The sequence below is a fragment of the Malus domestica genome, chromosome 14 (genome assembly GCF_042453785.1).
Source record: "Malus domestica chromosome 14, GDT2T_hap1".
In the NCBI taxonomy this organism is placed as follows: domain Eukaryota; kingdom Viridiplantae; phylum Streptophyta; class Magnoliopsida; order Rosales; family Rosaceae; genus Malus; species Malus domestica.
The window spans coordinates 28,440,886-28,456,432 of NC_091674.1; the positions used below are offsets into that span (position 1 = coordinate 28,440,886).

The window sequence follows — 15,547 nt, forward strand, 5'->3', positions numbered from 1 at the left end:
TGATGGCCTAATAAATTGTCTGTTTGTGAATTTGTGATCCTCCTTATTTTCAGAAAACAATTATCTAATGAAAAAAAGTATCACTCCAATGAAATAGGTGAATACGCAAAATTTTATTTTATATTTTTTTTCACCTTTGATATTTAATTTTATCTTTTATTTTTTACTTTTTTCCCTTACCATATAGAATACAGGTTCGTTTCGACGTGTTTTTAAAATGACTGAAAACTATTTTGATGAAAATATTTTTGAGACCAATCCTTAGTAAGATCCTAAAAAAAAACTTGAAATATTTTCTGCAAGAAGCACATATTTGGTGGTTCTTCCAAAAAAACACTTAAAGTGTTTTTGGAACCCAAAATCAATTTCACCATAAACGTTTTTAGTCATTTTAAAAGCACTTCCAAACAAACTCATTTTATTATAAATAGATGTGTGAGGTCGAGTTTTGCCTACACATATAGAAGTAGTCAATTGTCTATGTAGCTCGTGAAAACGAATTTGACTATTCGTTTCCAAACAAACTCATTTTATTATAAATAGACGTGTGAGGTCGAGTTTTGCCTACACATATAGAAGTAGTCAATTGTCTATGTTAGGTCAAGAAAACGAATTTGACTATTCGTTTGCCTACTTCAAACTGTCATCTTTTAGTCGTTTGTCTAATCGCACTTTACAATGACTTTTTTTCAAGTACAAATAATACTCTTACAATGAGGCCTCGTTTGGTACGCTATTTTAGGCATCGGATAGGACTAATAATATGGAGCCGGATGGTTGACGTCCATATATATTAAAGGGTAAAAGACTGTTTACTACCCTTATGTTTCGTGGTTTTCAACATTTAGTACATTAAGTTTTTTTCATCTCAGATTCATACCTAAAGTGTAAATTTTGGGACAGTCTCATACATCCATTAGTCAAATTGTTAAATATGCCGTTAATTGTGACGTGGCGCCCATGTGGACAATGAATGGGCGCCACGTGTCATCCATGTTTTTTTTTCTTTTCTTCTTTTTCTTCCTTCTTCTTCTTCCTCCGATTGCAACTTTATTTTTTCTTCCTTCTTCTTCTTCCTTCGACTACAACTTTTTTTTTTCTTCCTCCTTCTCCTTCTTCATTCCTCCTACTTCCTTCCCCTTCTTCTCCTTTTTCCTTATTCTTCCTTCTCCTTCTCCTTCTTCTTCTTCTTCTTCTTCTTCCTCCGAATCTAGGGAATTTTTTTTTTTTCCTTCTTCTTCCTCCTTCTTCCTTCTCATTCCTCCTACTTCTTCCTTCCTCTTCTTCCTCCGAATCTGGGTTGCACATTCGGTTTTTTTTTTATTTTTACTTCTTTCTTCTTTCTTCCGCTTCCTCCTTCTTCCTCCTTTCCTTCTTCTTCTTCTTCTTCTTACTCCGACTGCAACCTTTTTTTTTTTTTTTGAGAAAGATGAAGAAGAAGGAAGAAGGAAGAAGGAGAAGAAGGGGAAGGAAGAAGGAGGAAGGAAGAAGGAAGAAGAAGAAGAAAAGTTGTAGTCGGAGGAAGAAGAAGAAAGAAGAAGAAAAAAAAACCTTCATCTTCCCCAGATTCGGAGAAAGAAGAAGAAGAAGAAGGAAGAAGGATAAGAAGGAAAGGAAGAAGGAGGAAAGAGAAAGGAAGAAGGAGAAGAATGAGGAAGAAAAAAAAAAGTTGCAGCTGGAGGAAGAAAAAGGAAAAAAAAAAAAAACCGAATCTGCAACCCAAATTTGGAGGAAGAAGAAGAAGAAGAAGAAGAAAGGAAAAAAAAAAAAAACCTTCCCCATATTTGGAGGAAGAAGGAGAAGGAGAAAGAAGAAGAAGGAAAAGAAGGAGAAGAAGGGGGAAGGAAGAAGGAGGAAGGAGAAGGAAGACGGAGAAGAAGGGGAAGGAAGAATGAGGAAGAAAAGGAAAAAAAAAAGTTGCAGTCGGAGGAAGAAGAAGAAAGAAGAAAAGATAAAAAAAAAACGTGGATGACACGTGGCGCCTATTCATTGTCCACATGGGCGCCACGTCACAATTAACGTAGATTTAACAGTTTGACTAACGGATATATGAGACTATCCCAAAATTTACACTTTAGGTATAAATCTGAGACGAAAAAAACTTGATGTACTAAATGTTGAAAACCACAAAATATAAGAGTAGTAAACAGTCTTTTACCCTATATTAAATAGTCATCGGATTAAATAGTCATGCCCCACCTATTTTATGCGGTGTACACCCGTTTAGTTGTACACTCTGAAACCACTGTATTATTTAGTCGAGTAGAAAACACTCTTGCTCGCTTGCTCTCTCCATCCCTCTCATCGCTCTCTCTCTCTCTCGTCCCTCTCGTATCGCTTGCTCGAGAATCTCATGTTCTTCTTCTTGCCTCTCAATTCTCCCCTTCTATTTTTCTTGCAATTTTCCGCGGCGGTTGCTGGTGGGATTGCTGCACGTAATTGGAGAAGAGGTAGAACGAGAGTTGCTGGACGTCGCGCTAGGCTTCTTCCTTGAAAGCTTTATAAAGGAGTTGATCCTCGTCCAAGTCGTCGCCGCCACTCGACATTGATGGGGATCATGTCCCTCTCTCTCTCTCTCTCTCTCTCTCACAACTCAATTTTGCAATTTCAAATTTCGAATTTCTGAAAAATCCAAAAAAATTGTGAATGTAGAAGGATCTGAACTTGTTTTCCACTAGAAAATTGAGATCCAATTATATCACACAGCTATGTATTTACACCAATTATGGTTGGCATTCTATTCAAATTGTTTACCACTAGAAAATTGAGAGATTTCATATGGGTTTTTGGATTAAATAGTAATTGATTTTTTGTTATGAGGTAATTAAACTCAAAATTGTGAGAGAATTCATTTGGGCTTTTGAAGGTAATTGAAGGTGGTGATGGATTGATGATAGATTTAAAATTAGGTTTTCTTGGGAAATATTTCAAATTGAGAAAGATGATAGGTTTTCCTGGGAATTGATAATGGGATTTGATGAGAATCGATAATAGGATTTCAAAATTATGAAAGGTTTCATCTGGGCAATTTCATCAGGGAAAGATTATGGAGAGAATAAGCCGATGACCTAGGTTTTTTTTTTTTACTCTTATACCAAACACAATATAAATAATATGGTAATTAGTCTAATATTACACCAAATGTCCGACTAATTTAGTCAGTCATATCCGATGACTATATATCTTATCCAACTGAAATAGTCAGTACAGTCTAAGCTGTCAAACGAGGCCTAAAAGGTACAAATAAAACGGTCAATCCGTATTGAAATAGCACGAGATACCTCTTCATTTGGTCTCACTTGTTACAAGTCTTCGTTTGGTCTCACATGTTGTAAGGTTGTGTTATTGTAGGTTATCATTTGGTCTAATATGATTTTATGTTAGTTTTACTTGTTGATAGGTTTAATAAGTAGGTCTAATACGACAATGTTAATATGTTCCACTTTTAAAATATATTTCATTATTTCTTAATATTCTACTTATATAGATTGTTATACAGTCTTTCTCATCTACCAGGAGAGGCACTCACATGAGATGCCCATATGGAAAACAAAAGCGAAATTGAAATAACGTAAGGGCAGTGGCCGATTCAGGATTTTAAATTCGGGGGGATCCCTAATGAAGGTCAAAAAATTTATAGACAAAATTAACATTGAAAAGTTAAATATAATACATTTCATTCAAAAATCATAAGCAAAACAACATTACAAGCTATAAAATCATAATTCAAGTGTCCACGACGAGGTTTCATAGTCTGAAAATGTTCCATGATAGCTTCATTACCAATATATGAAAAGCCATATTTCTCAATGTAAACAACTAAACTGTCACTCAACCATCTTTCTGAACAAATAGATGGTGCTATTGGGCCAATTGTTAAAAATGGTCCTATTTTCTTTCGGACAATACTTGGGTACCGAACAGTCAGTACCTAATTTCACTGACTATCTATGTGGCCCAATAAGTTTGAACCATCTGTCAATCCAAAGACATTGTCATCTCTGTAACCAAACACAAATCCATGATTTAAACCAGAGACCAAACAATAGTCTTTTTCCTCTCCAACAAGTTTGCCAAGATCTTCACAGCCGGCCACCATGAACTCTTCGACTCCACCATTTCAAGACGTCACCAATCTTGTCCCCTACAGCCACATCGAGCTCGATCATCGGCCATTCGTAATCCTTGTCGTCACAAGTTGGCAACATCCACGTCAAACCCACATAGCTGCGTCGTCGTCAAACTCATTGCAGTGGTTGGAAAAGGGATTGGGGTGGTAGGGGGGAGAGAATATGGAGGAAAGAAGATGGGCTGAAGAAAATACCATAGCCATGGCATGAAGATTAGCAGACATCGAAGAAGAAATGTTCTATTTGGTATTGGGTTTAAAGGGGTCCCGAAATGACACGCCTCGATCCCGATATTCCACAATTACCAGGATAGGCACGTACTAGCCGACACCCGAGGATGACGAAAGCCATTTATTGAATGCATGAGGACTAAAATATGAATAACATAAAAGAAATTTAAATATAATTAATGTGCAAATAAGGAACGTGTTCAGAGCATACAACTAACTAGAACACTAAAAGAAATAATATAAATTTGAATGAATAAAAGAATGGGTCTTACACCTAGAGGACTCGAAGGTGCCGATGCGGAAGTGTCTTGATACCGGGATTGTATGCCTTAGTTCTAAGTCCTGAAGGGGGCACAAAACAAACATGAGTGGACCAAGTTGATATATATATATATATAGTAAAACAGTTATCAACATACTAACCCCCGGGTTTTATAAAAACACATATAGCATGATAAATAAAATAGGTTTTCCGAAACCTAACATGTCGTGTAATGTCTCAAATCATATCTCGTATATATCGTAATCACTAGTGAATGTCCAATATCCTTCCAGGCCCCATGCCAGCTCCTCGTCTTTGTGCCAATTGCCAGAGGAAAATCACCCTCAGGCCCCGTGCCAGCTCCCCGTCCCTATGCTAATAGCCAAAGGAAAACTATCTTCAGGCCCTATGCCAACACCATAACAGTCGTCCGGGACAGAATCTATCCCTCGTCCCGTAATGGAATTGAGACCACTGGGTAAGTACAAAGCTATTGAACATACATTTATTTGAAAAGCAACTTCATAGTATAAAGTCATCCATCATATATACTATCAAGAGGTGTTCTAAATATGTTATAAATAGTATATCGTCATCCATCAGATATTCTATAAAGAACACGGGTTATAGGAAAAATAGTAATAATTCAATTTAGCCTCAGTAAGCATATTATCTCAAAGCGTTTCATAGAACATAATTGTTAAATCATGTTTTTCCATGTATGCATTTCTACTATTAAAACATGCATTTTAGAAGGGGTCCACTCACAGATACTTAGCTGTCGAAGAGCCACGCAAACTAGCGGAGACAACGTCACAATAAATTGCCCTTAAGCACATAAAGGGTACAATTAATAAAACTCTATTATAACAATTGAATTTGGAAAAATGGACATTGGAAACGGATTTAGGACGTCGAATTACCCTAAGAAGACCCGGTTAAATTTCGTGAAAGTCAACACAAAGAATATTCCCCATAAAGGGTATGGGCCAGTTAGGGTTTAGAGTTTGAAAGGGTAAAGGGTTTAGGCTTAGACTTTTAGGTGGGTTGGGTTTGGGGTTTAGTTGGGCTTAGGGGGTTTAAAGTCACGGGCCTAAGGCCCGACTTCCAAACGGCCTAAGGGCTTTAAGCCCACAAGGGTTTTGGGGTTTTAAGAGAAAAGGTCTTAGGGCCCTAACAGACACAGCACAAGGACCTTTAATTTAAATAAAATAAAATAAAATAAAACAAAACTAAAAAGAAAAGGTTTAGGCCTTGGTTTTTAAACTAAAAGAGTTTAGGGCTTTAACATATAAGGCCCAAAGGCCTTTAAAACCAAAAATAAATAAAACAGAAAAATAAAAAGGGTTAGGTTGGGCTCGGCAGGAATGGCCAGAAGGCCTCAGAGGTTTCTTGGGCTAGGTTTCACGCTGGAGAGGAAGGCCAGAGTTTCGGCAGAAAATTAGACACACTTTAAATGCTCAAACTTTGTCAATACTCAATGAAATCAAGTGATTTAAAAACAAAAATCATAGTTCTCAACGAGACGAAGATAATGTTACCTCGCACGACGTCTAACTCGTCGTGGTTTGGCCGAAAAATGCCTCGAAAGTCATAGAGGTTGCCAAAAACTGAGTAAGATTCAAATGGATATAACTTCTTCAATACTCAACGAAATTGGGTGAACAAAAAGAAAAGTTGTAGTACTCAGCGAGACGAAGAGAATGATAGCTTGAACGCCTGCCAACTCACTGTGGTTTGGCAAAAAATTGGCTCGAAAGTGACGGGCTCATCGCTGGAATCCGGGGAAGTGATCCGAGTTCATTTTTTGCGTTCAAATACACCAACCCACTTCAAAGATAACCTAAATTACTTCTAAAACACGATCTACTAGATTTTAAAAGGTTTTGGAACGTTACCTTCACTAAGATCGGCAAGGTCTTTGCTGGGGAAAATCACAGTTCCTCGCCGAAGCCCATTGGCTCAACGACAGTAGCTGGGTTCGACATAGGGTGGTTTTGGTGGGGTGGTGTCGTCTTCGTTGGTGTGGTGTGGAAGTGAGGGTGTGTGGGTTGGTTCATGGGTAAAGAGAGAGAATACAGAAAATGGGGTCGGGGGAAATAGAGAAAAAGAAGAGAGTGTGAGGGAGAATTGAGAGAGAGAAAGATAGAGAGAAATACTTTTCAGAAAAATAAAAGAAAATGGGAAGGGAACCGGGGGACAAATCAGAAGTTGGGCCCCTTGGGCTCACCAATTAAGATCCAAAAACCATTTTTAAAAGAAAAAGATCTAGCCCAAGGTGAAATTTCACGAAAATACCTCATTTGTTCCGATAAAATCGGGTTGTTAGATCTCACATCGCCCAGGGGAGCGGATCCTCTATGTCTTATATGTACATGCTCACCTCCTATAGCACGAGGCCTTTTGGGAGCTCACTGGCTTCGGGTTTCGTAGGAACTCCGAAGTTAAGCGAGATTGGGCTAGAGCATTCCCAAGATAGGTGACTTACTAGGAAGTTCTGCTCTCGTGTGTTTCTAGAAACAAAACTGTGGGGGCGTGCCCGGGGCCCAAAGTGGACAATATCGTGTTACGGCAGAGGCGGAGCTCGGGTTGGGATGTGACACGAAAGCTGCAACTTGCACAGCACATACCTTGTGTTCGAGTATGAAAGGTCCCCGAAATTTTTTTTGTAGCAATCCGCTACTACTTAAGGGTAATGTTATCCAAACATTTTTTTTATTCTCACATATTTCTCTCAATCTTCTGTCATGAGAACAAATGAATTGAACAATATTGATGATAAAAAATTAACAAGAGTTCGTGGAATTAAAAATGTGTGAATACACCTTTCGCACGTGAAGCGATATAGAGGAAGCCACACGTCCATCTCCCATGCAAATACAAAGTAGTTCGGGCCTAACCCAAAAACTAGCCTGGGCCTATCATTATCAGCCCAATCCTCAGCCAGAGGCCTTGAAATCATCATCCACCATATCTTTTTCCTACTCCAACTTTGGCCCAAGAGCTTCTTGCATTTATCAATAAACCCAAAAGGCCTAAATATATGAAAAATAATTAAAACAAAAAGGGATTTTATATTAGCACTCTGCTTAACGTCATTAGAATTTAATATTATATGACCTATGTACTCTACTATGCAATGATAATTTTGACCTTACTAAATTTAAAAAAAATAAAAATTTTCTAAATACAACCCAAATCACGTTTAACGTATTATTTATCTTCTTCAATTATCAAAACTCCTCACACTCTCCATTGTTGAACAAAAGGTAAGACTTCATATTTTTCATTGTTTTAGTGATTTCAATGATATCGATAATTATTAAATCTAGCTTTTGCTGCGTTATTTAAGCTTCTCCACTCTTATTCATCTTTTAGAGAATACATGAAGAACATTCAAATGAAGTCTCAAATCATTTAAGCTTCTCCGTTATTCACCTTTTAGGGTAGCTTTGAAATTGTTATTATCATTATTGAAAAACACGCTCAAATGAATCTAAACATTTTTCAAATCATTTAATTTGAAATCATTCGATAAACTAAACGTTCAAATGATTTGAAATCATTTGGCACTAAATGCTCAAATGTTTAAATTCAGTCCCTAAAAATTAAAAATGAGTATTATAAGATTTTAAAAATGTGGTATATGTAGAAAACGTAAGGTTTATGTTGAGAATGTGGGGCGTGAGGGAATATAGGGAAGTATGTGGGGTGTATTAAGATAGATTTTAATTAAAAAGGCAAATGTGAGGTGTATTAAATATGTGAGGTTTATTCAACAATATGTGGGGGTGTTAATATGGATGTGAAGACAAATTAATTTGGATTCGTAATTCTAATGTTTTGTCAAAGGTAGATTGATATATAACATGCTAAAATTATGAGGAGAGTTTCTTACATAAAACTTCGAACATATGTCCGACTACACTCAAGTGGTTCTCGAGTAAAAGACGTCAATCACTTAGCAATATAGGGAGCAACACAACTTCTTATAAGCATGGACAATGTGTGACAATCTGCTTTGATACCATGCAAAAAGTTAGAGTTCCACCATAAAATCATTTGGCAAAATAAGAAATAGTCCAACTCATTATAAGCTCTTGCATAGTTTGGTCACTCATTGTCATGTGTGACTTTATTCTCACATTCTCACACATCGGAGTGCTATAAGTCAGTTGACTTAATCCATTGACACTTAAGTTCGATCTAATATAGATTAGCATGCCTTAACCACCAAGTTTATTTAGATAAATAAACCCTCTTCAAAGTACTTATGAGAGATTTGGCAAGGTGTGTAGATAGGATCCAAACAATAACGTACGTAATCAACTGAAAATATAATTAGTAAAGATGGTGCAGTTTCTTGGTGGATTAATGTTACAACAAAAGACAATACGATTAAGTCAAAATAATCTTCCTGCTCACCTGAGTTCATGGTAGCAGTATAACTTCAGGCAAGAAAGCAATGGATGTTTTGGTGAGTTTCCACTCAAAATGTGGAGAGATTCTTGGTTTTTGTGTGTGTGGCTTTGGTGAACAGATGACGTGACATCGAAACCCTCACACAAAAATGCCTCCAAGTTGAGTTTAAAATTAGATAGTTTTTTAGGAAAACTAATGAAAATGATTTGAAAATTTTGAGTTTTAACGATAAAAATAAAATAAAGGGTAAAGTAAATAGTACCAGGATTGACTTTTTAGTGTAAAAATATGGGTTTTCGTTAAAGTGAACAGTATCATGAGCTTTTCATCTTATCTTTTAGTGTATAATACCAGGATTCCCTAGTTTTTTCATAGACTGAGCTAGTAATTGATGGAAATACGAATCAAATCGGTATTGCAAGTTTTTTTCATAGGAAAGGGTATCAAATATGTAGGGGCCTGGCACACGAATTTCTTCTTATCTTTTAGTGTATGCATCTTTTTCGTCTCTTTTTTTTTTAATTTTTGTGTGCAACCTTTGTTATTTAATCATTTTTCTCTTGTATATATATAAATCATTAGATGATGAAACTAATACATTGTATTATTGAAGAACCAAATATGAATAATAGGGGTTGTCACAGATTACAACCCATATATGTGGTCTTTAATTTTTCACAATAAGAAAAATGAAAAAGCAATTGATCCAATAATTAATTTGGTAGATCGAACAACTCTTTGGCAAATAAAGTTCAAAATCAAAATAATTAAAAACAGTCACTTGATGTGTATTCTTGATTAATTTATTGTCAACTTTATGCAATGATGTATATATCTCACTTGTTGGAAAAGGTCGTTAATCGCAATTAGGGTGTATATTTATTATATTTTGGTCGTTTGTATTAAAGAAAAAAGTTTATTCAACAAAGCTAATTTTGTTGTACGCCTATTTTACTGAGGGAAAAGCAAGGGAGAGAACTAGCGGCAAGGAGAAGAGAGAAAAGGGCTCAAGGGATTCGTGAGTGTTATTCATCATGCATTGTGTCTTTATTTATATGTTTTTATTTATACTAATAAGGGAGAAATAAATTTGTTCTCCAAGTAATACATGTTATACATGGAAACTATCTAAAAGATACTGCAGAATCCTACATATAATTCACTAGGATTTAAACAATCACACTCTTAACGATGCTTGGATTGCAACACCCCCTTGAGTGTGTAAATACTCAAGTAAATTACGCATCAGATTTTCATGTGATGATGTAGAAATAGTTGATGAAGTAGTATTGTCAAGTCGGCACAATAAGCGAATGCGAGGCTAATAAATAACAAAAGAATACATAAGTAATAAAACTCACAAAACTTGGCTATAGTAAAACACAAGGTAGAATAAATCTCACAATCTATGGATAAAAGTGAGAAGTTGTATTAAGTCAAAACTAAACGTTTTCAGGACGCAAGTAGAATGCATACAGAGGTATAACCAACCCATAATAAATGTCTCGTTAAAACCTCTCTAATCTAGATAGGGTCCACCAATACATGTGGAACTCTTATTAAAAATGTTATACGAAAAATGCAATAAAAGTTATCATTTTTGTTGTTTATTTATGTGAAGTCCACGTGGAATGTAGCTAGGTGAACTCATAGTCCTTATACAACACATTTTGGTTTAAATTATCTTCAAGTTAGAAGGTCACCACAAACACAGACACTTCACCAAAGCAGGGAAGTAAGCACCCAACCAAGTCAAAAGTCTGCGCACCAAGCTCAGCCGCATGATGAAGACGATAATCCCTCATCATCTTTGTATTTATTGGGCCATCGGATTAAGGCTTCTCACCTAAACATACCCAGTCATGTTGATTAACTCAGCAGAATTTCACTAATATTATTTCATTTAATTATTTAAATCAATAAATTTTAAAAACCATTTCCTCTCACACTAACACAATTTCTCCATTAATAACACTTTTCTTAAAAGTTCAGTCAAGTTTCTCGACGACATATTTATAAGACGTATAGAAATGTAAAATCAAGTTATTGACATGTCAATAACATATGCGACACAATGGTTATCAAATTATTGAACAACCGGGAGCAATTTATTTACGATACTTAGTTAACATTCATAAAAATTTTCTAATGAATTATGAGTTTGATACATTATGTTTAGCAAAAAGATGAATATTTCTTGCTCATTATCAGACAATCACTTATTCACAAACCTTCTATGGGGGCTAATAGTTTTCATTTCCCATCTCATGGAAAACCCTTTTCGCTCCCTTTTCTTTATCCCTCTAATTGCATTAGAGAAAAAAATGGCATTTTAGCCAAAATGGTCGCTAAGATTGACATAACTCCTCAATTTGGTCCCTGAGATTTGAAATCAATAGAAGCGGTCCTTACGTTTGTCCACCATCAATCATTTTGGTCATTCTGTGAAAAATTTATGTTAAATAAAGACCAAAATGACAAAAATACCTTCAATTTAGTAAACAATGGGCCAAAATAATTCAACAAAATTAGAGGATATTTTTGTCATTTTAGTCTTATTTAGCAGAGATTTTTCATGCAAGGACCAAATGATTGACGTGGACAAACTCATGGATCATTTCTATAGATTTTAAATCTCAAGAACAAAAGTAAAGAGTTATGTCAATCTAAGAAGCCATTATTTTGTTAAAAAGCCAAAAAAAATTAATACTAGTGTGGATGTAAACTTAGAGAAGTACACTACAATAAATCATGCAAGCGGTCCTTTACCACAGGTCCACCGTGGCGACTTGTAAGATGGCATGAATTTAAACACTATCGGTGACTAATCTAACATTTAATTGAACAAAATCTGCATTTGAAAAAAAAAATTACAATAAATCATGACAAAATGGATGATGTGCATTTATGCAGAAATTCAAGAGATGGAGGCATCTATCAGTGGATCTGATTTAATATGAAAATCGACGGTGAGGATTTATGTTAAAAAAATGATAGGGTCCTATTATTATCATAAATAATTGTTGACAGAATAAGAAGGTGACACATCCTATTCTAAACCAATTTGTATTTAATTTATTTCGACATTTCTTTTCCTTTTTATTTCGCAGATAGCTATTATTATAATTATATTGCAAAATAAGAATTATACTATTCCCACGTGAAACATTACAAAATAAGGACTACTTTACAGGTCGCGTGAAGGTCAATTGTTTATCTATTTATCTTAGAATTTACTTTCAAGAATAAAAAAGTTAATGATAAGAGCCCCAAATATTTAAACCTTAACAACAAAAAAATACTCATATAACTTTGTTTAATGATTATGACAAAATTCAAAATTTTCCGTTTTGTTTGTTTAAATAAAATTTTTGCTTGGTTAAATGTTCATAAAATAAAATAATGTAGTATATTCAACAATGCACAATCTATTTTTGAAAAAAGAAGAAGTAAATTCATGAATTTTACTTGGTTAAAAAAATACATAGATTACAATATAAAATATTTTAGAAAATAAAGAATACATGAATAAATTAATAAGTTAATAAATTATTAATTAAGTGATTATTTAATATTCTCTAAATTTATATATTTTTTTTCTATACAAGTTTAATTGCCGTGACTAGCGACTAGCTGATCCTTTTTGAAGTAAAAAAAACAAAAGAGAAGTATTCTACCTTTTATCTTTTACAAAATTCATGCATGAGGTTTGTGGTGACTGCATCGAAGTATAGATATCTTTGGCAAACAACAAGATCTACCTTTATCTTCTTAGAGTTGCACTCAAATTTTCATCTATATGATAATTCATAAATTAGGAGATTGTTATTAGTATTTAGTACTCTAATAGTCATCCTACACTTTTTCTTCTTTTACTTTTTATCATGAAGGATTGCAGAATAATTTTTTCAAAGAACTATTAAACATGGAGCGGATTTGTGACACTACTTTTTTTTACAACGGTTGACACACATTTTTGTGGGACTTACTCTGTAATGTATTTTAATATACCGAACCGTTTATGTTTTAGAACATCATTTATAGATTATCTTTGCAAAAAATTAGATGAGTCCAAACCATTAAGACATTCATTTGTAATGAAAAAAAGAACAAACCTAAACCCCTAATCCAACGGTTATATGGTTTTAGATTTAGATAATTTTTGGTAGAGGGCAAGCTAAAACATAAGCGGTTAGAATCGTTGAAATACATTACAAAAAGGGCCCCACAAAAACATGTGGAAATTTGTGTAAAAAAAAATGGTGCCACATATCCCTTCCCAATAAGAATTTCCAGAAAAATATGTAGGGTTTACATTTTCCTATGATTTTATATCCAAATCCAAAAACAGTTCTTTGAAGTTAAGTCAAGGGAGAAAAAAATGATGCTATCATCATGAAACAAAAAAAAAAAAAAAGTATACTTGAAGCAATCCAAAACAAAGGTTTCTTTGTACTCATAATCCATCCTCCTTTGTCCAATTACATTATTGGGAATTTGGAGATTACAATGTCACCAAAAGACTCCAAGTAATTTCTTTGATGAAAACAATAGCCTTCCCAAACAACTCCAGCTCTGCAAATTTGTTAGTTTTAGTTGTTGGCCAGTCCTTGCATCCAAGACACCAACCGAGAGAGAGAGAGAGAGAGAGAGAGAGAGAGAGAGAGGGAGAGAGAGAGAGAGAGCCAATTAAAAAATTTGGGAAGAGAAGAGAACCGACATTTCTCTTCTAATACACACCCAATTTTGTGATTCACACACCCAGTTTCATACCAATTTCCTCTCCCTTGGAGTGCAAGAAGGCTCAAAAAGTTCTTGCAATGGAAAAGGCAGGCAGGATTATCAGAAAATCAGTCCACACATTCCTTCTAAACTACCAATACTTCACCTCAATTGCAGCAGTCATTGCCTTACCCTTCTCAGCCTCAGTTCTCATCTCACAAGCACTTCTTCCGTCTAGCTTCGCCCTCTTGCTCGCCGTCTACAACCGCCTGCACAGCCTTTTTGACGCGGCCGGCTTCCCTCCCTCCTTGGAATTCTTCACCATTCTCAACAACAAGCTCTCCCAAACCATCACCTCCTCAATCTTCACATTCCCATTCTCCCTCACCTTCCTCCTCATAACCAAAGCTTTTGTAATCCAATCTCTCAGCCACCACCAAAAACCGAATACCTCGTCACACCCATCGTTTCTTTCCACAATTTCTCTCTACACCCCACTCCTCCACACTCATGTCTACAACTCGTTTTTGATCCTCTCTGCCAATGCAACAGTGTTTTCTCTCTTGTTCATCGCCTTCAATGTCCTCGAGGGACTCGGTTTCTCTTCTCCGAACACCCTCCTCTTCTTATCGGTATCTGGGGCAGTTCTGTACTCCATTGTTCTTGCCAATGCGCTCATAATATGCAATCTTGCATTGGTTCTATCAGGTGCACAAAAGAGTGGCGGTTACTTGGCAATTCTCAAGGCCTGTCTTTTGATCAGAGGAAGAACTTCAACGGCTCTCTGTCTTGCTCTGCCTGTCAGCTTAACCCTAGCTGCAGTTGAAGCATTGTTCCAATACCGCATCGTACGAGCTTATCATTTCGCAGGAAAGCTCGGATCTTCCATGGCTATGGAGGGTGTTTTCCTTGCTTATTTGTACTCAATTCTTGTTGTTCTTGATATTACTGTGAGCTTTATGTTCTTACAAAGCTGCAAGCCGAGTTCTCGACGGATCGAACACAGAGACGACGAAGAAAGTCGTGGAGATTTGAAGGCTGTCAAAAGTGCTTCCATGAAAGTGCTTCCATGAATTTTGGTTCAAGAAATTCAAAGGACCCTTCAAACTTCAAACCAATCCATTTTAGTTCTTTCTTTATTTATGGAAGAAAGAATATAAAAAAGGTATTGCAAAAAAAAAAAAAAAAAAAAATGCTTATGATTATTTTATTCCAATTTAATTTAGTTGCTTTGTTCCAAGTTAGGTTGGCAACTTTAGCAGTGTGAATGATACATTTAGGTCTCTTTGTTTCTTTTTCCTTTTTTGTTATTCAAGTTAGTTTTGTGTTGGTTTATTTTTTTTCTTTTAAATTACAGATCAGCTGGTGATAGATGCTTATAAAATCTTGGTTAGTTTTGTATTGGCTTAGCATTAAACGAATAATATTGGTCATATTCCAATGTAAATGTACCGGAGTGACTGAGCAATATAAAATTTACATCTTGCAACCGTTTATAAATTCTTACAATTCATGCATAATTTCATAGATGTTTCGGCCTGCGTAAATTGTTCTCTAATTGTGTCTGCAAAAGATCGTGTGAAAACTCAACCATCGCATTTTTTAGGCATTTTTCCCCAAAAATGTAGCTCACGGTTTTTACATATTGATTTTTGTGAAAAACCACAAAAATCATTCGAAAACGTATTTTGTAAGCAGTTATCATTGTCTAACATTTTATAATTTCTGATGTCTCTCGGCCTCGTACCATTACTTTGTAATTTCTCTTTTGTCGGGCTATT

General features: G+C 35.4%; 1 protein-coding gene across 1 annotated transcript; it reads left to right on the plus strand.

The window, feature by feature from the left end:
• Positions 1-13,864: 13,864 nt before the first annotated feature.
• Positions 13,865-14,839, plus strand: LOC103455546 (uncharacterized). Its single transcript, XM_008395133.2, has one exon. The coding sequence runs from the start codon at positions 13,865-13,867 to the stop codon at positions 14,837-14,839; it is 975 nt and encodes a 324-aa protein (XP_008393355.2).
• Positions 14,840-15,547: the final 708 nt, after the last annotated feature.